Raw genomic sequence first — 19,452 nt, 5'->3', positions numbered from 1 at the left:
GCTTCTTAAGTATATTATATATTTTACATTTTATATTTTTTATATATATTCTGTTTTTATGTGTATTGTAATATTTTAAATTTTATATTTTATGCTTTTATTTTATATATATTAAATTTTTAAATTTTAAATTTTTTTAATATATTTATATTTAAAATTTATATTCTCTTGTATATTAATTTTTTAATATATTTTTATATTTTATATTTGACTTTTCTATCTATAAATATTTTTTTTTTTTAATTTTAATTTATTTTTTAAATTTCATATATTTTATATTAAATATTTTATAAATGTTTGTTTACCATGTGAAAGCAGTTTACAGGGTATTCGGCAATCGATTTCTATTAATATGGAAGCCTTGTTTGGTATTTGTATTTGGTGTTTTTCTTATGCCTTTTGCTTTTCTATTCATTTTCTTTTTCTTTTTTTTTTTGCTTTTGCTCTGCTGCGAATCCCTTGACAATGCAATAAATTGCGCAAAAATTGGAAAAATAGAATTTTAGCCGCACCAACGCAGCGCCAGTAACGCGACAATAACAACAACAACAACAACAACAGCGAGTCCTTTGGCTTTTTTTGGTGGCGCACGCAATCCTCCCGTTCTCCCTACGACGCCCCCTGGGCCAGGGCTAACTGCCTTGCCCCCCTTTTACCCCTGGCGGTATCCCAAACACAACAACACAACGGAAATCAAGTGCTAAGCTTCCCACAACGCAATCAATTGATTTCTATTGTTTTGTTAAAATGTCGTGCCGGGTCCCCAACCAGTATAGCCCCCCCTGCCCATCCAATATTTTGCTCTATTTGCCGTCTGTTGTCGTTGTTTTTGCTCTCACACTACTTGATCCCCGCCTGCTCTCTGTGGCATTTTTATATAAATTGCTTTGTTGTGGTCTTTATTGAAATTTTTGAGGTTACTTTTGTGATTGTTGCTTTTGGCCAGCTTCCAGTTCTCATCTACCAATACGAGAAGACCAAAAAAAAAAAAAAAAAAACAGTAAAGAAAAACCTGCTCCTAAATAAAACTGTGCATTATTTTTGTTTATTTGTTATTTGTTGTTTTACTTCGGCGTCTGTCGCACATTTTGCATTTTATTTTTATGGCCTTTAGTTGTTTTTTGCTGAAATATTCATGAGTTACGTTTTCAGTAAATGAAAAACATTTATTGGGGATTTATTGTACATTCTCTCACCGGACCAATGAATGCCTGATAATTTATAGTTTGACCCTTCCGTTCTATCTACATTTGTATATGGCAATATTTACGAGCATTAAATGGATATAAAAATTGATATTTTCAAAAGAAGTTCAATTTGGACGAAGTCGAGTTAAAAATATCAACAAATAATTTATAACTATTGTAGCACAATATGTTAAGGCTTTTTGACTATAGGTACCAAGATTTACTTAAAACAAACGAGAAACAAACGGCACGCCGAAGATTTAGTACCCTTGCCAAGCCAACCTTTTCATAATGCTCATAGTGATTTGCTCGTATCTAAGAAGCACAGGGAAAATAGTTAATGCCGATTATGGTTAAGATATCTTGAAAAACAAAAAATTTTCATACAACTTAATTTTAGACCGATCGTTCCTATTGAAGCTACATGATATAGCAGTCCGATGTAAATAAGATTTCGCATAATTATAGGGAACATAGCGAAACTTATAGATGGCGAGTTTGGTCAATATATCTTGAAAAACAAAAAGTTTTCCATACAACAACTTAATTTTCGACCGATTCTTCCTATGGCAGCTATATGATATAGTGGTCCGATGTTGGACGAGGATTTCGCATATATACAAGGAAACTAAACTAAACTAAACAAACTAGTAAATGCCAAGTATGATTAAGATATCTTGATAAACAAAAACGATTTTTATACAAGAACTACTTTTCGACCGATCGTTTCTATAGTCCGTAGTAGATCGTAGATCGTTTCGTAGTTCGTATAGTGGTCCGATCCAGCCGGTTCCGACATTTGTACTGCGTGCAACAGAAAGAAGGACTTCCGCAAAGTTTCATCACGATAGCTTTAAAATAGAGAGACTAGAAACCGACAGACGGACAGCCGGACATGGCTATATCGACTTATCTGTTGATACTGATCAAGAATAAATGGGGTCGGAGATGTCTCCATCTATGCGTTACACATTTCACGACAAAATTATAATACCCTCTGCAAGGGTATAATAATAATCACAGAAAATCTTTCGTAATTCAGCCATAATAGAACAAGTTACTTTTCTGTAGATCATGATCAACAATCAAATGCACAGGAAAAGTACTCTATAGCTGGCTCATCCATTTACACTCATACTCCCCACCCCCTCACTGCTCAGTTCTGTTTAGGTAAGTCGCATAAAGATGCAACATTACAACGATTATGTTATAAAGAAGATGTATCCAACTATTCAGGCGAAAACAGTGAGACAAATGCTCACAGGATCTATGAAAAGGTAAACTACAAAACGTCATGATTATGGCAAATTTTCGGATCCTTTTGTGGGCAGTTAGAATTGCGCTTTTCACGAGCTGTACGAAAAAAAAGTAAAAAGAACATCTCTATAGAATTGAGCGACATTGTCCGGCATTGGAAATCATCGACTGCAAAATCTCAAATGTCATGGCAAGTAGGAGGTTGCTCTTTTGTTTAGGGGTTCGCTGAGGGACTTACCACTGCGGACGGACGGCGACTGCCCGTCGCTTTCTAAACTGTAGGCAAGTTTCACAAATTAGAGGCTGCCTGGCGTGCACCAAAACTCGTAGCGTTCGCCAGGGGCGGTCCTGGTGCGGGCTCTCGGGTTTTAGGTCCGGCGTGCGTTTTATCTTTCTGGCTAGTTTTATGGTTGACGCGAGCATCTTGCGATTTGACTTATCCGCATTGTCCTGACGGCAGCTGCGTTTGATATTTGTCCTGCGACTTTGCCTCCTTGATGTCTTACTCGCAGTCCATTCCCATTCTCAGTCGGGCTGACAGCTTCCCTAGTAGCATTTCTGAAGAAATAAAAGATGAGGATGAAACCTTTTGCGCAATGTTTGTTTGTCTTCTGCAACGTTTCTTTGCTGTAGGTGGTTACTAATTGGGTTATTGTCAATATTTGATAAGATTAGTTTGTCCCAATTTGCAGCTGCTGCTGCTGCTGCTGCTGTTGCTGCTACCGGCAGCACTCCAGCTCCTACTTAGTAGTTGCCCCTGCCACCTGCCCATTATTATGCTCTGCTACAAGCTCGAATTGAAAATTTATAGTTCCATGGAAGCGCCATAGCGCTTGTTATCCTTCCTGTGCCCAGACATTATTTAAATCGTTAAGCAGACAAACAAAATCCCAAACCCAATCCAAATGCAAGAGGCCACCAACGGGTCTGGCGCCAGGAAGCCAGGCACACAGGCACCCAGGCGAGTCGAGCTGGGCTCCTCGTTGTCATAATTTAAATCGCGGCCACGCGTAAGCCCAGGGAAAAATATGGAAAACTATGCCCGAGCACTTTGTGGCCATAATTTTCCGGGAAAACGCATGAAAATGAGCATTAGACAAAAAGGGGTTTTCATCCATTTTAACGATTATGAAATGTGGCAGCTCCTGCTCCCTTAGCCCTGCTCACTCCTTCGCATACCAAATCAGCTTTTTACCTGTTGATGTTGTCGAACACGGGGCCTTGGGGGCTGCCGGAAGGTTGTGACAATGTTATACGCTAATTGAGCACAAAAACATTTTTGCCCTCAGCGCGTTCATTGGTTTTATGGAAATATTATTACACTGTGCAACAAAGTTGTGCACTATACGAATACGAATTGCTTTTAATAGAGGACTCGGACTATAAATGGGAATATATAGGTGGACAGTGTGAAAGAAAAGGACTACGCAGCTTTGGGGCGAAAATATGCTAAGGAAAACTAAATAAGATAACCGTAAGATAAATATATTTAAATTTATTTGTGCCTATTACAACCTATTCCAACATAACAACTATGTAAACGGAAATCTTGGATTTATAATATAGAAGAATATATTTTCATTGGTTTATTTAAGCTATAAATTGTATGATAATAGCTTCATTCAATCATTTTTATGATTTCTGATTTTTACCAGAGCAGATTTTATTTCAATACACAAAAAATGTTCCTCAAATTTATTTTATAATTCTGAAAACTTTGTTGGCTAGTGCTTTGCCCCGGTACGCTTACAGATTTTGTAGGCACACGTGTCGCAACAAAAAGAAAATGAAAAACTTGTTAAGTATTCCCCATATCTAGTTTAGCTCCTCACAATTTTACCGCCTTATGACAGTTTTATGGGCCTGCCCTTTCTCCCTGCTCGCCACGCTAGTTTTGTTTAAATGCCAGCAACAAAAAATTTATAATTATGCATAATTTAATTTTATTATAATATGCATTTTCCGAATAGCATTTTCCAGTTTCAAAATTCTTGGAAGTTGCTCCAAGGCAAAGCGGAAGACGCTGGCGACAGGCGTCCCATTCCCCAACCCCGGCAGACTGCAGCTGAGTGTGCTTTGTGTGTGTGCTGTGTGTGTGTTGTGTGTATGGTTGTCATTTTACAAAAATTTATGCATCTTTCTTTTTTAGTGGTAATTTGATTTTGATTTGGGAATTTTAATTAATAATTATGTTTTGGGCGCCTTGGCGCATCGCATTTTTGATGAAATATTGCTTTGCACTCAAATTTGAGTGCGGGGCAGAGGGGCGGAGGGGCAGCGGGGCAGCACGATATGGGCATTGAATATAAAAATCCAATCAGCCCACAAAAATATTCAACATAATAATTTTATGGTATTTAAAACAACTAATTGGGCAGAAAGAACAACAGTTTTTATGTTTGAAAAGCTTTTTTTCTGTCTTTTGGGTGGAGAAATCCCTCAGGTGTGGCCTCTTTATGAGATTGGGTATTGTTAATAGAGTTTTAGCTATTTTTTTTTATTAATGGTGTTTATATGGAGCTTACAATTATCAAATAACTGTTGAGTTTTATTATTGATAAATAGGGGTATTCAATAAAATAAAACTGCTAGTAAAAAGTTATTAGCCATAAAAAAACGAAACAATTTCAACGTGCTTGGTTATTCATTTAATAGCTTTGTGTCTAATCTAACAAAGGTTTTTCATTTAATTGGGCAAACATGTTTGAAAATTCTAAGTCCTTTTAGAGCATTAAAAGAAATGAACAATCGCTGAAAAGCAAGCGGAACTTAGGTCTTGCATTACAGTAACATTATCTGCAGCAATGAAGGAAGAAATACTCAATTAAGACGCGCTCGAAAGCACGTTAACGAAGACAAAAACCGGGCTACTGCAGGAAATTTGCAAAAAAGATCAATTTTCTGCGAAGGGACACTGAACAGAAGGCGCACACTTTAACAGGATAAGATGCATTTAAGCAAATGAACACACAAAGGAGCAGAAAAGTAACAAGAACGTAGCAAAAAAAAAAGGAAAAGAAAAAAAAGGAGCATCGACTGCATTTAAGGACGCGTCGGCAGGGCATTGAAGTAGGCCAAACAAAAGCCAAGCGAGCACTTGGCCAACGGCAACTGGTCAACTGGCCGAGGAACCACAAAAGGCAAATGGCCAACGGCAGCAGAAGCAGCAGCAGCTGGCAAAAATGCTGGGCAGGAGATTAATAGGAATGATGCTGCCCGAAAGACCAACAAAAGAAGGCTGAAATTGATGAAAGACGGAAGGCGGAAGCAGCGTCTTAGGCTGGCCAGGAAGCAGCTCGATCAACTAGCCTGATGAAATTTTAAACCCATTTAGCGAATAAATTGAAATCGTTGCGTTATTTTTGTTTTTTGCCTTGAAAAGCGTGGCGAATGCAATAAATGTGCTGCACAGCTGCATATCCAATATATCCTGTTGTGCACTGAAATTCTTCCATTGCGTCCTGGCTGCCGCCTGCTGCCAGTGTCAACTTTTTGGCAAACTATTTTGTTAGCAATTTCACGCCAGGCACAAACAGTTTACAGCTCACTTTTTGCTTTGCCGTTGCCTTTGCCGCCGCCGACTGTTGACACTTTCAGCTGTCCTGTGAAACACCACCCGTTGCCCTGGGATGTCCTGGTGCTAATATGTTAAACAGCAGGTTGTCTGAAAGTCGTGCTGTGTATTGAGCTGTCGTCAGAGTTTGAGTGTTTTGTTCAATTCTACGGCGCTTTAGCCAGAAAAATATCGGCATTCGCTGGCTTCAAATGCAACTGTGGGAAAGCCTTCGCCAGCGATCCATGAGTCCTGCATCCAAACTCAAACACTTGACCCACATGCAACGATATCAACAGAGATCTAAACATATCCTTGTCCCTCAACCAAATTGCGCGGCCTGTAATCGATACCTTCACGAGATCGGTAAGTATCTTTCACAATGAACCAGCGATTTTATGCTACATTGAATAAAATAAAATAAAAAGCAAAACCCAAACCCAAACAAAAGCATTAGATAAGAGGCATCTGCCGAGACCCTTAACAGATGTGGGCACAATCAATTGAGTTTACGTGTGGTTTCAATATCAAACAAATTCGTAATAGAGGGAGGCTCCTCGTAGCTGAATAAGTGGGTATATCGCACAAGAAATTCGGTTAACATTTGACTTGCAAGAGAAAAAGTAAGGTATCCTCGGCACGCCGAAGATTTAATACCCTTGTAGACATTTGACTTTTGCAGATACTTGATTAAAATTAAAAAATTGGAGAACAGAATATTTTGCGGTACAACAACCTACTTTGCGTCCGATAATTCTTATGGCAGATATATACATATACATATATATATATCGCCTGTTTATACTGATCAGAAATATATATGTTCCCATGTGCGACACATTTTAAATTAAAAAACCCACAAGAGTTTAAAAAGGATGAAGGAAAAACAATACTATTTTTTCTTTAAAAGAAAATTCAAAATGTGTATACCTTGACATTTCTGTCACTTAGTATTCCCTACAACGAGGCAGTATCTTAAAAATTGTATATTATTCTGAAATACAAAATTTAAAGCAAATTTCTTTCTTTAATAAAAAAGACAAAGCCCGCCTTGAAATTATTGTTACTTAAGAATATTCTCTACAAGGCTGTAAAGAGAAGTAAGCGTAGAAATATCAGTCTCAAATTTTTAATGGTATTTCTTGAATAAAAAATGAAAATCAAAGCACTCCTTGATATTTCTGTCACTGAAAAACAAAATAAAGCCCCTTAGCAATATGAGAGAATTTACCAAAAATTTAGTTCTCAGCTGAACGTGAGCCAAGGAACAACGGACAAGGCCAAGTATTGTAAGTTTTTACTCTATTTTGTACGTATTTTCCCAAAAAATGTGTTATTTTCCCCAGTTTCTCCGTTAGATTACTGAGAATTAAGCATGGGACGTCGCAAGTCTAAGCGCAAGCCGCCGCCAAAGCGTAAAAACATCCAGAGTCTGGAAAAACAGTTTAATTGTCCTTTTTGTAATCACGAGCGTTCCTGCGATGTCATTCTGTAAGTTTCAACCGAGCGACACGGCCAAAATCCTTTATCTAATGATCTATCTATCTGCTTAATTAGGGACAAATTAAGGAAGGTAGGTCGCATTATATGTCGCGTCTGTCAGGAATCCTATCAAACGACAATCATATCCCTATCGGAACCAGTCGACGTCTATAACGACTGGATTGATGCCTGTGAGGAGACTAATTAGGATAAGAGCGAAGAATTTACACAAGTGTACATACAACAGGATATAGTTAATACGCCCACAAAGTTTTTGTTGTAACACCAACAACGAAAATTACACCTCCCCCTCCGGATTACCATGGGATTCACATATTCGCCAATTTATTATGGACATATTTTAGGCGAAGCAAATAAAGTAGAATTTTTAGTTAATCCTCGATAGTATCGAAATCTAGTTTAAAGCAGTCCACCAGCTGCTCCACCGCTCCGTTTGAGTATGCAATGAAATTTTTGATTTTAGTTCGTCTGCCTGTTTTTTTCAAATTTCAAAATTTTCAAAAAATGTGGTATGCAAGTCGATTCCCGATTTCAGTACGAGTTCAAAAAGGTATAACTTTCCAAAATCGGACCATTTTTAGCCGAATTATCGAAAAAAAACGACAAATCTTCAAAATTATAACGGCATTTTTTCGCGTTTTTTAAATCGCTGTATCTCGGCCAAATGAGCCCCGATCTTGGAAAGATTGGTCTCGTTCGACTCGTTGTCACGGCCATTTTCAGCCAACATCGGAATTTTTGCAAAAAACATAGTAGTTTTTCTCAAATTGGGCCATTTCTTAGAATTCAGATTTTTTGGTGTCAATCGATAGTCGGGATCCGTACGAGAAGAAAGGGGTATATATCTCCGATATCGGACATATGGTACCCGAGATATTTCAATTTTAATTTTAATTTCAACGTATTATGTAGACAGCACGAAAGTATGCAGTACTAACTTCTAAAATTCTGCTAAAAACCGCAAAAAACGGCTATAAATGGCTATAAAGCCCCTGTTCGCCTTTTTTGACTGCTTTTAAGAAAAATCTCGGCAGCCAGCGGTTGTCAAAAAGCCGTTAATTTTTGAATTTATAAATAAAAAACAGAATTTCACTTGCAGATTCGTAGTATTAAAATAGTATTAAATACATAGAATAAGAGATATTTTGTACTTTTGTAATACGATCCGTTGAGATAGATATTACGATATTACAGTCAGGATAACGTGAGCAGAGAAAATGCATTATCAAATTGTTCCTTGCGGGATAAAACTATTTAGGAATCTGTCGATCAATACAAACCCCAAATCGTAAGAGGGAAGCTGAATTTGTTAAGCTTATGTGACGGGGACGGGGACATGGAAAATTCCACTCGCATAGAAAAAGAAAACTTTTGCACTCAACAGCTCATTAATTTAACTTAATTACAATTAAGCATTAATGTCAATGAGTTTTAACATAAGCAAACTGTGAAACGCTGACCCAATAACTATGACATAAATTTAGATAAAATATTAATATTTGTACAGCTGCTTAAAACCAAATAGTTTTTAGCGCCAGGCACAGCAAATTTTGGCTAAAAGCGCATGCCAAAATTTTACTATAAAAGGGGCAGCCTACGCAACAGATAGCATTGAAAATTTCTAAGAAATCAACTCATTTAACATGCTATCCAACAAGTTCCTAATCATGAGCTTTGGTAAGTTAAACAATTCTTTTATCATCTACAAACAATCCTCAAATGCCTATGCTCTACATGTAGCGCTCTTTGCTGTGATCATTGCGGTGTCTGCCGAAAGCAGCGAGGAGAAAATCAGCGACCGTCGTTTCCGCTGGGAAGGATCCAACGATCAGCAGGAGGAGGCTGACGAGGAAGACGGTGCAGATATTGAAGCTGATGAAGATGACGATGACGATGATGCGGCACAAGATGATGATACAGATGATGATGATGAGATTGTATTGGAAGAAATTGCTGATCAGTCCGGCAACGACAGCTCACAGGATGATGCATAAATCATATTACATACAAATATTTTTAAATGTTTTCGTTAACTGTTATGCTTATTTTAAAATTGTTTCACAAACCACAAATGCAATAGAATGTGGATTTTAACATTAAATATTTGTAAATTATTGAACAACAATTAAGTGGCAATAAAGTTTATAAAGAGCGCAAAAAAGCTGAATGTATGTATAATTAATTTTATTTAACATAATTTAAAGTACGCATAATTCAATTTTAATATGGTTTACAAACATTTAATTATTTATATTTATATTTATATTTATTTGTATTATGCATTTAAATATATTATATGTATATTTAAACTATGACTAAACATAAATTGCATACAAATTATGCCATCGCTCAATAATTTAATTTAAATATGGTCAATTATAGTTTCATTTTTACTAAATTTTAAATAAGTTTTTGTTTTTTTTTGTTTTAACTTTAAAACCAAAAATTGGAATTGGAATGATACACAGGCAACAATTAGAAATATAAAACAGAAAACGCCAAAACATTTAATACAAAAACTTTAATCAATGATTAGACGGTTTATTTGAAGAGGTTCTTTGAGGTTTCCATTATCTGCTCAGTTTTATAAACATTGTCTTCAGCTCTACACCGAGAGAGATCCATTATATTTAGGGTCCGGTTGGAAATTGATCGCCAACAATAAATTGCACACGTTAGTTAGAAATTTGCCTTGTGATGTTGCTTTACTTTGCTTCTTTTTTTTTTGTTGTTGTTGTTTGTTGTATGTTATAGTTTGCCTTTAATGCGTTGCGTTGCGTTGCGTTTTGAGTCTTGTTTTCTCACCGCACACCCCAGCCACGATCCATATGTTCCATTACCGATTTCATCACACATTGCTGTCCGTGCCCACGGCACCGGTGAAGGAGAAGGGCTGCGCATTATTCACAATGCCCGCCCGATCGTTGGTTGTTGGCGCCGCATTGCCACCGTATGATGTTTGCTGTGCCGCGGCGCGCATTTCGGCGGCGGAGGCTCTACGATGAGTTAGGAAAGCGAATATTTAGACAAAAGTACAAAAGTAACGACATGGCATATCTACCACATCAAGCCTGCGAAAACTTAACACAAGATAATACAACATAATACTGGAAAGTCTGTTAAATAAATAGAAAGTTAATAAGAATGTGTGTCTGAGGAACTGTGGAGTATTGCTATGCGTAGGCCAACTATTAAACAACTATGTTGGTTAACGTTAAACAAGTGCGAGTGCTCTAATCGAGAGTGTTCGACTAGGAAAAACCCCTATACCCAAGTCTGCATTGCTTTAACACACATTCGCATTAACTCATATTTTATTCACATACACCTATATAAACACTCTTCCTGCTACAAGTTTCCTCATCTCCCACTCGCACTCTTAACCTTTGAATTAATCTTTCATCAAGCCACTCACTTTTTAATAAACAAATCGCTAACTCAAAAAACCATGTAAGGGTTAGTAGATTTCTTGAAAATAGCATACGCGTATTTCAAAAAGAGACCTAGAGAGAAACAAATAGTTTCTCCTCTAGCTCTCCCCTTTAAATACCATCGTTCTATGCGATTCTCATAAATTGATGTAAGGCTTACAGCGTTTGATTTTGTTTAGTGATTTATTTATAAGTGAATGATTTAGTCAGAGCGAAAGCGGGAAAGAAGGAAGTGTGCATACAGACTAAGCAAAGTAAGAGAAGAAAAAGCCAATAAAGTCAAATGCTGCCAAATAAAAATGTCTAAGAATAAACTAGAATGGGTTTAGGACAAAAAAACCGTTTAATTATCGACCAGAAAAAGAAAAAATATCTATCGAGAAGAATACCAAGACATGAAAATAAAATTTGAAATATTTAAATAATAGGTCACAACATTATAACCTATAGCTATGTCAACTAAAAAGCTCATATCCCTATATAAGCAGAATAAACGTGGAAAGGCCCATGCAAACTGCAAAAATATAAATACAATAGAGAAAGAGTAAAAAACAAACTATAAATCAAACAAGGAAATCGAAAACCCAAATATATAGGCATAAATTTATAAATATAAGAAGCTAACAACACTTCCAGCCACAATGAACCGTCGATTGTAGTAAAATAAAAAGCAGATAACAAACTGAAACTTTAAAAATCCGTAGTCGATTACGTGAGTCGTCAGCTATAAGCTACCAAAAAAAAATATATATATATATATATTTATATAAAGGGACTACCAAATTATATAAATACTTATTAAAAAGCAAGTGCAAATTAGAAAGAACTTTAAGTTTGAAAATAGAAGTGATTAAAAAATTTCTAAACTACAATCGTTCGAAATACTTAAGAGAATTGCTTATACAAAAATGAATTGCCTTGACATTAGCGTACTTCTTGCTGTTGTTGTTGAAGTTTATGTAGTTGACTTGCTGCAGGCTGCAAATTGGCATTAACTGGACTGTTCTGGGGCAGTTTGGCATGTACAATTCTTTGGCATAATGTACATATGTTATATAAATTTAGTTTTAAACAGAATATTTTACTTGAATGATTTTTAGTGTTGCGTTCGTTATGCATAATTAATTAATTAACTAATTTTAACTATATATAAGGTATATTAAGCTAGGACTCTGTTCAGGCTGCTTGCGAGAAAGTGATTTGTAACAAGTAATCAGAGAGTATGCATTTATATAAAGAAAGCCACATTGGATGCCAATATGGATCCATTAGGTTGCTTACGCTTTGTTTGCGAGTATTTTTTAGGTGATTAAACAATATGTTTTTGATTATATATAAATAAACAAGTTATAAATTCAGAACTCTGTGAGTGCTTCTTAGCCCACGATATTTAGTAATATGTTGATATCTGATAAATAATTTATCATACAACAGCTGAGTATAAATATATGAATATTAATTGGCAGACTGAAGTCTGGAAGTACTAAAGGCTATATCCAAATATACATATATATCATCAAACTTGTTATATAAATAACAAAAAGAATATTGGAATGTTTTTTGCGAATGTCTGAGAGAAAAAAGGCCATAGCCGAACAAACAGTAGACATTTTGAATCGTTACAAATTCATTGTACATTTTTTTTACTTAGCAAAAGAATCTATAGCTGAATACAGTAAAGGTACAACCTCTTGAATTTATAAGATGCATATCTCATACTTAATTACAATCACAAAAATAAGAACAAAAAATTATGAACAATTCTGCATATTGGATTTCTACATTTGATATTTGTTACATTATCTCGTGATCAAATGAACAAAGAAACGTTTGTTTATCTCGTTTAACATTTTAACATTTAAATTGGTATTATGCTCAAGCAATCAAGTATATTAAGTTAATGCTCTCTGAGTTGTATTTATTGCTCTACGATTCTTGACTATTTTTTATGTTGCAGGTAATTTGTGTACTTTAGCCGTGTGGAAGCTGTTGCTCGATAGCAATATTTAGCGTGTTTTTTTGTTATCAATATAATTTCTCACTAAAAATAAATTGTACATGTATTATTAATATTAATATATATTATATTTATATATTTGTATATTTAACTGTACTTTTCAAAAACACCTCGTGCGACAAAGGACATTTAAAAATGGAAAAATGCAACTACATGCAAAGGACGACAAATGACTTAAAATGGAGAAAATGCATTTGCGTAACATTTTGTCAACATTATTTTTTTGGTTTTTTCTTCGTTTCGTAACAATTATGAAAAGTTTCTATCTTTTTCAATTGGTGGGGTGTTTTGTAATTCTGTATTCTGTATTCAATGTTGTGTATTATGATCTCTGCGCGGCCCTACAACGTTTTAATCATTATATATATTAACTTTAATTGGAACGAACACTAAAAACTATGCATCGTAAAATATTTGTTACTCAATATTTCATTATGATATTTCTTTCCTTGTCTAATTGTGTGATGTGTGTGTTGGGTGTTTAGGTGTGTTTGTTTGTGTTTAATTGTTTATCATATGCTTTGTTTTTGGCAGTTTATGCATTTGGTTAGCGCATTTATGTTGGACGCCAAACATCGGGATCTTCCATGAGTGTGATATGTTGATCGCCGCCCATTTGCATTTGGCCGCCTGCCTGGCCGCCGGCCATTTGTGTGGGCGATGTGGCCGCAGCGGCCATGTCCTCGCGCGAAGCTCTTTTGAGTTATTATTCGTGTTGTTGTTGTTTTGTTTTATTTTTATTTATCATTGTGTTAGATAATAAATGTTGTTATTGTTTTTTTTTTTAAGTTAGATATCATTAGTTTTAATTGTAAGCGTAATCACAGTGCAAGCGGTTCAAGGAATAGAGAGAACATTATTTTGATTAGCATTTTGTGCCTTCCGTATTAGTTCTCTGCTCCATTTCAGACTAACAGCTAACTATCTAACTAATTGGTTGTATGGGTCAATGCCCACGAATGATTCCAAGAATTACTCACTTTTTGCCTAACGCCATCATGCCGTAGACAGCGCCGGTGGCAAAGATCAGGCCGCTGCCAAAGAGACTCGCCAGGCCGAAGCACATAAATATTGGCGGCACCGCCATGCTGTGAGGATAAGATCAAATAATTAGAAGCTACTTTATGGTCTAGTTTATTGCATATGTTACTCACGCGCAGTACAGGCCCGCTCGGAAGTACAAGGGCTTGGTGTCCATCATATCCGCCACCGAGCCGACCTTCTCGATACAAATAAAGCAACAAGGCGCTTCCAGCGCCATCACCACAAATCCTGCTAGCATTTGTATGATGCCCGCGACAAGGCATGAGACGCTCAATCCAATTATTGAGAGCACATTCCACAGGCCGAAGAGTATGGCAACTAGAGAAAACAGAAAATATATGTAAGAATATATTTAACGATTCTGCGGTTAATAAAGATTCAATGAGACTTAGAAAACATGTGAAATAAGAAATAATATTTATCAACATTTCCATACACACATTATGAAGCTCCAACTAAACTATTTAAATGTCTATATGCATGTTATCTACTTAAATTGGATTCATGTCACATTTGCTGTTAGTGCACAAAGCTAGATATTTTATCATAAGTCCTAAGCAAATTAGATACAACAAAGTTAAGCGTTTTATAGCTAGATAAAATTCCGAAAAATAAGGGCGTTTGAGTCTCGCAACATACACATCCGAACAAAGACATTTCATTTATCTAGCTTTATGCTGTTTAAAGCAGAATCTGCCCAAAATTTTAATTGCCATCAACAACGCCTCCAACATTTGGCCTCATTATCTCTCAGGTTTCGCGACAAATAGTATATAGTATAACATTTCAAGCGTAATCTAATCAAAAAAAAAGAAAGAAGAACTGACTCATTCAACTGCTAAATTTCTATAAAGTTAATAAAAATAAAATAAATAATAAAGAGAGCAGAGAAGCGTAACAAAACAAGCAAAAACACTTGTTCAAATTGGAACATTGGTCGCTGCGGTATCTGGTAAATGAATGGAGAATAAACATCTGTTGTGTGAGTTCTATAAACTGATGATCTATACAGAAAAGTTAAATGAATGCTGTAGCTTGTGCGGCTGCTTTGGTTGTAAGGAAATGAAAGCATACAGTACAATTTATAAATAAAACTCAAATAGGAGGCTGTAAGCCTTATATCTTAATAACATTTGTACGCATTCTACATTTAAATATTTTATCAGCTGCTTTGCGTTTATCAGGCAACAAAATAATCTTGGACGCAAATGATAACACTTTGGCGACTACGTAAACAAATAACTGAATGTGCTAATTGAGCAAGTTTCTAAGTTTCAGCGGAAGATCAGTGTCAGACTCTGGCAATTGCATTTATATAGCCGCTATACGCTCTCATCATAATTTCTAAGAGTATTTTATAGTTTACCAGACACAAATCTAAAAGCGAGCCAGTTTCTTTTGTAAGCTGATCTCAATTTTTGAGGTTATTGCGGTGCAGAATTAAATAAACTCATGTACAAAGCCGCTGTGCTCTGTCGAGCGGCTATTAATAAAAGGTATAAGTATTAATTAAAAAAGCACAGCTTTTTTTTTTAATATATAACCGGTTTAAGGAAGCCGCACTACTGAATTTTCTTTAAAAAAAATGTAAATACTCTTCTCTAAGAGGTAGACCGTCTGTTAGCTGTTTCGCATACCCTGTACCCAATGAAACTAGGTAAAATGAAAACCTGATGCAGATAAATGTGTACAGGTACAGGCAGAAGACATCGCCCAATCAATAGGTATGTATATTATCGAACAACCGAATAGATCTAGCCATGTTCGTATTTTCGCCTGATCGCATTTATCTCAGACTATAACAGTCAAATTGCGGAAAATATGGAATGGAAGTTATCAAATGTTTTTCTGGAATCTAAATCGTTACAGGGTATTTTATAGTCGGACATTTTGGGCTAGAACACTGATTGTTTTCAATTAATTTACTATTTATTGCTCACAGGTTTAGTTGTTATGAAACATTTGGCATATGATTCAGCGCCAGCTGATTTCCAACTAATTACGACTAAGCTCCATTTGATGCTAGAAATAGTTGCTATAGTCTTCGTGTCATTGAACTTTAAGCGGGTTTTATGCGGGTGAAATAAAATTGTGTGCTGAAAATCGCGTTAAACTGTAAGGGAAAACCATCAGACAACGGGTTCAATGTCATCGCAACTGCGGAAATGAAGAACAATGGAATATATGCATAACAACAGAAAACAAAGAGAAGGAAAGAGAGAGAGAGAGAGTAAACTAACACAGAGAGAGTGCCAATTAATTACTGATAAAAATATTACTAAATGCATGCAAAATTGATGGCAATTTAATGACTAAATCGAAATGCATTGAAGAAAATTGAAAATGCACTTAGCACAACAAACTTGACATAGAAAGCGACAGAGAAATATAATATGCTGCCCTGTCATATGTGTGGAGCATACACACAAACACACACACACATAGAAACATTTCTGTATCCTTTGTAGCATTTTCTTATTGTTGTTGTTGTGCTTTTTGGCTTTATCAATGTCAGGTCGCAGAGCGAGCGAACGACCGAGTGTGCGTGCTGTGAGTATTGTGGGTGGTTAAGTACACATACACACACTGATACACACACCAGCAAGTAGATAAGCAGTGTTACAACAAAATGTTACATGCAGAACATAAAAATCGATGCAAATAGCTAAATCGAATGTTCTTGTTGTTGTTGCTGCTGGTTGACAAATATGATTTGGTACTTACAGAATGCGGCAACGATACCCAGCACACGACTGCCATATTTGAGATACCAAGGCTGCTCTGGACCGCCAGCTGGATCTTGTTGATTTGGCCGCGCCATCAGTCCCGTTAACTTTTCCGCAAACGACTGCACATGGAGAAACAATTGCAATACGCATTATTAAGATGTTTTATGTTTGGAAAATCGAAGTGCGGCTGCATTATAATATCAGCCATATAATTTGTGACGCGGCCGCTTTTGGATTCTATACACAAGCACACGCACATGCATAATTCACGTCACCAAAAAACGAGTGCCGCGTTTAAGTAAAAACATATAGTTTTTCAGAGAATTTGCACAGACGGTGCATACACGATGTACGTACCATTTTGTTAGGCAACTATTTGAACTTAAACTATATTATTACAGGGCAAATGTAACAATTTTATGCACTTTACACCGACGAAAAAACGCAGAATAGAAAGAAATGCAGAATAATACCGATAACACTGAACAATCGATTTTTGCTTTCTGGCGTTGCCACACTGTTTACATTAACAGAATTCTGCTTTCTTAACAGCATTACTCCCCAAGTTAATAAAGTTGCTCATCAATTTGTGCTGCGCTGGAATTTGTTTTGTTTATATTTTGTTATTAAATTCTTAAAGATATACCATTCATGGACCTCTGTAAGTTATGTGTGCAAAATGTTGCTGTTAGTACAGAGCACTTGGACGAGTTCAAATATGCAAAAGAGGTACTGCAGCAACTGTTAACAACGTTTGAAATCCAGGTTAGAACTATTTATTTGTTGAATCTGAGCAATGCTTAAGATAACCATTACGACTGATCCTAGGCTGAGGTCCAGGAGTTGGGCACCTGTGTATGCGACTCCTGCATGGCTGAAGTGCTCAGCATATGCGATACATTACGATTCTGGCGCAACGCACAACAAAACCAAGAGAACAGCGGAAATCTTTCACAGCCGCTTGCGATTAAAACAACGGAATTGCACGATGAGAACAGTGGAAGCGATCTGGAATCTGATATTGAGGATGTGAGTGCGGAACTGGAGCTAATCGATGGCGATGAAGATTACGAAAAGCTCGACGCGCAGCTATGTCCGGATGTAATGGATGAAAATTCAGATTGGGCGGAGGAGCCGCCAGTTGACAACAACTTCGCCATTGCCATTGCAGGTGATGGCATAGTTCTGGCCAAAGCGATCCGAAATGAGGGACTGTGCCCTGAACTGATTTGCTATTACTGCAGCACAGTGTTCAGCAGCACCACCAAATTGCAGACGCACAGTAACATGAGCCACAGCCTGCGATACTATGTGTGCCGCAAGTGCGGCGTTAGCTTCGATAGCGCCAGCCTACTGCAGCAGCACGAGCATGTCATGCGACATGAAAGGGAACCCACAGACTTGACAGATGAGAACTCAGTTGAGTTTCGTTGCCAGGAGTGTGGTTGCCTATTCGATCGTTACTCCAGCATGGTGAATCATGAAAACCAGGTGCATCGCGACCGAAATGAGGAATTTCAGTGCAGCGAATGCGGCTATACATTCAAATTTCAAATTGCCTATAATCAACACATTAAAATGCATCTAAATAGTAAAAAGAGTCCTAATGCGGAAATACTGAAGCAGTTTTCCTGCAGTTTTGACAGGTGCGAAAAACGATTTGCTTGCCGTTACCAGCTATTGGCGCACGAGCGCTCGCACCTGAGGATCTACTCATGTGAGATTTGCGGCAAGCATTTTAGCTATAAATCAAACATGTCGCGCCATCGGCGAACAGTTCACATGGACGAAGACAGTTTTTAAGCCTCAACATGCAATAACAAAAGCTATATGTATACGGTGTTAGTTATCTTAACCAACAGCTTGCTAAACTAAAGTTTAACTTGAATATAAAATGACAGCAGGACAAGCTGAGCCAAATTAGTATAATTATAAATGATGTAAGCTTTTCTGTACTTGTCCGCTTAAGAGAGATTTCTATATATGTCTCAGCCACAAAATAAAACTGAGCAGCTGCAGAAACACAAATTTAAATAATAATTATAAAAACGTTTTTCCTCCTTTACACACCGGGCAAAAAATAAAACACACATTTCTTTCGGTTTCTCGGAAGTACAAATTAAAAATGTAATACAGTTTTTATTGCCAGAATTTGGAAAATATTGCTATCGTTGGTTGCACACAGAAATCAGAAAAAAAAAATTGGGGGAAATCGACTATTATACGAGTAATTTGTATTGTTATTCTTGATTCTTAATTGAATGAAATGGGCGTTAAGTATTCTTAGTTTGGTTCGGTTTTAAGTTCGAGTTCAAAGTCTACAAATTGCCATTTTTTTGATATTTACTTTTTGTTTTTGGACGTTTTACAGTAGAAACTGATCAAATGCATAGCAAAGGTATCTTATTTACCGTTTCGTTGAATACTTGGGCGGTACGTTTAAAAATGAATTTTGGGTCTAGTCTACGGCAAGTGTAGAGCTTGTTGAGTGGAAACTATATTTGATTTTAGATGTTTTGTAGACACATATATACTACGAGTATTATAAAGAGTTTCAAAATCGTTCGCCCAAGTATTTTCGGATTGTTTCTCTTAAATATAAACTTAAATGTTTTCGGTTTGTGGTTGGATTTTTCTTGTTTTAAATGGGTTTTATCTGTTTGTCCAGCAGCCCGTTCACTAAAGTTAAGTATTTGTTATGTCTATTGATTTTTGAAACAGAAACTATATG

The 19,452-nt window shown here is 36.4% G+C and overlaps 5 protein-coding genes across 6 annotated transcripts in view; 3 read left to right on the top strand and 2 right to left on the bottom strand.

Moving 5' to 3' along the window:
- The window catches only part of LOC135433319 (glycoprotein-N-acetylgalactosamine 3-beta-galactosyltransferase 1), a 122,480-nt gene extending 119,484 nt beyond the window's left edge, over positions 1 to 2,996 (bottom strand). Inside the window, exon 1 of the mRNA XM_064689335.1 lies at positions 2,683 to 2,996. The gene's annotated coding sequence lies outside the window, so the exon portion shown is untranslated. The remainder of the gene's footprint in view (positions 1 to 2,682) is intronic.
- A 4,157-nt stretch (positions 2,997 to 7,153) lies between these two features.
- Positions 7,154 to 7,702, top strand: LOC135433257 (transcription elongation factor 1 homolog). Its single transcript, XM_064689271.1, has 3 exons — positions 7,154 to 7,286; positions 7,344 to 7,488; positions 7,555 to 7,702. Exons 2-3 carry the CDS (start codon positions 7,373 to 7,375, stop codon positions 7,685 to 7,687), a joined length of 249 nt encoding a protein of 82 aa, XP_064545341.1. The 5' UTR covers positions 7,154 to 7,286; positions 7,344 to 7,372; the 3' UTR covers positions 7,688 to 7,702.
- A 1,158-nt stretch (positions 7,703 to 8,860) lies between these two features.
- Positions 8,861 to 9,628, top strand: LOC135433084 (trigger factor). Its single transcript, XM_064689038.1, has 2 exons — positions 8,861 to 9,177; positions 9,241 to 9,628. The coding sequence occupies exons 1-2, from the start codon at positions 9,144 to 9,146 to the stop codon at positions 9,492 to 9,494; spliced, it is 288 nt and encodes a 95-aa protein (XP_064545108.1). The 5' UTR covers positions 8,861 to 9,143; the 3' UTR covers positions 9,495 to 9,628.
- A 533-nt stretch (positions 9,629 to 10,161) lies between these two features.
- Positions 10,162 to 17,238, bottom strand: fwe (Calcium channel fwe). 2 transcript variants are annotated; one of them, XR_010437020.1, is made up of 6 exons: positions 17,079 to 17,238; positions 16,717 to 16,840; positions 14,103 to 14,310; positions 13,929 to 14,036; positions 11,865 to 13,643; positions 10,297 to 10,496 (listed from the first exon to the last, which is right to left on the bottom strand). XR_010437020.1 is itself a non-coding variant. In XM_064689037.1 (5 exons), exons 1-5 carry the CDS (start codon positions 17,079 to 17,081, stop codon positions 10,349 to 10,351), a joined length of 591 nt encoding a protein of 196 aa, XP_064545107.1. In that variant the 5' UTR covers positions 17,082 to 17,237; the 3' UTR covers positions 10,162 to 10,348. The 2 variants fall into 2 exon arrangements, 1 of the variants encoding a protein (XP_064545107.1); XM_064689037.1 differs by lacking the exon at positions 11,865 to 13,643 and having other exon boundaries at positions 10,162 to 10,496; positions 17,079 to 17,237.
- A 40-nt stretch (positions 17,239 to 17,278) lies between these two features.
- On the top strand, positions 17,279 to 19,030 carry CkIIalpha-i1 (CKII-alpha subunit interactor-1). Its single transcript, XM_064689036.1, has 2 exons — positions 17,279 to 17,486; positions 17,550 to 19,030. Exons 1-2 carry the CDS (start codon positions 17,373 to 17,375, stop codon positions 18,522 to 18,524), a joined length of 1,089 nt encoding a protein of 362 aa, XP_064545106.1. The 5' UTR covers positions 17,279 to 17,372; the 3' UTR covers positions 18,525 to 19,030.
- Positions 19,031 to 19,452: the final 422 nt, after the last annotated feature.

Source organism: Drosophila montana, unplaced genomic scaffold (assembly GCF_035044405.1).
Source record: "Drosophila montana isolate Dmon_TW-CO22-7 unplaced genomic scaffold, ASM3504440v1 contig_3217_1, whole genome shotgun sequence".
In the NCBI taxonomy this organism is placed as follows: Eukaryota; Metazoa; Arthropoda; class Insecta; order Diptera; family Drosophilidae; genus Drosophila; species Drosophila montana.
The sequence above is the reverse complement of the archived record's forward strand: the minus strand, read 5'-3'. Positions and strand labels throughout refer to the sequence as shown.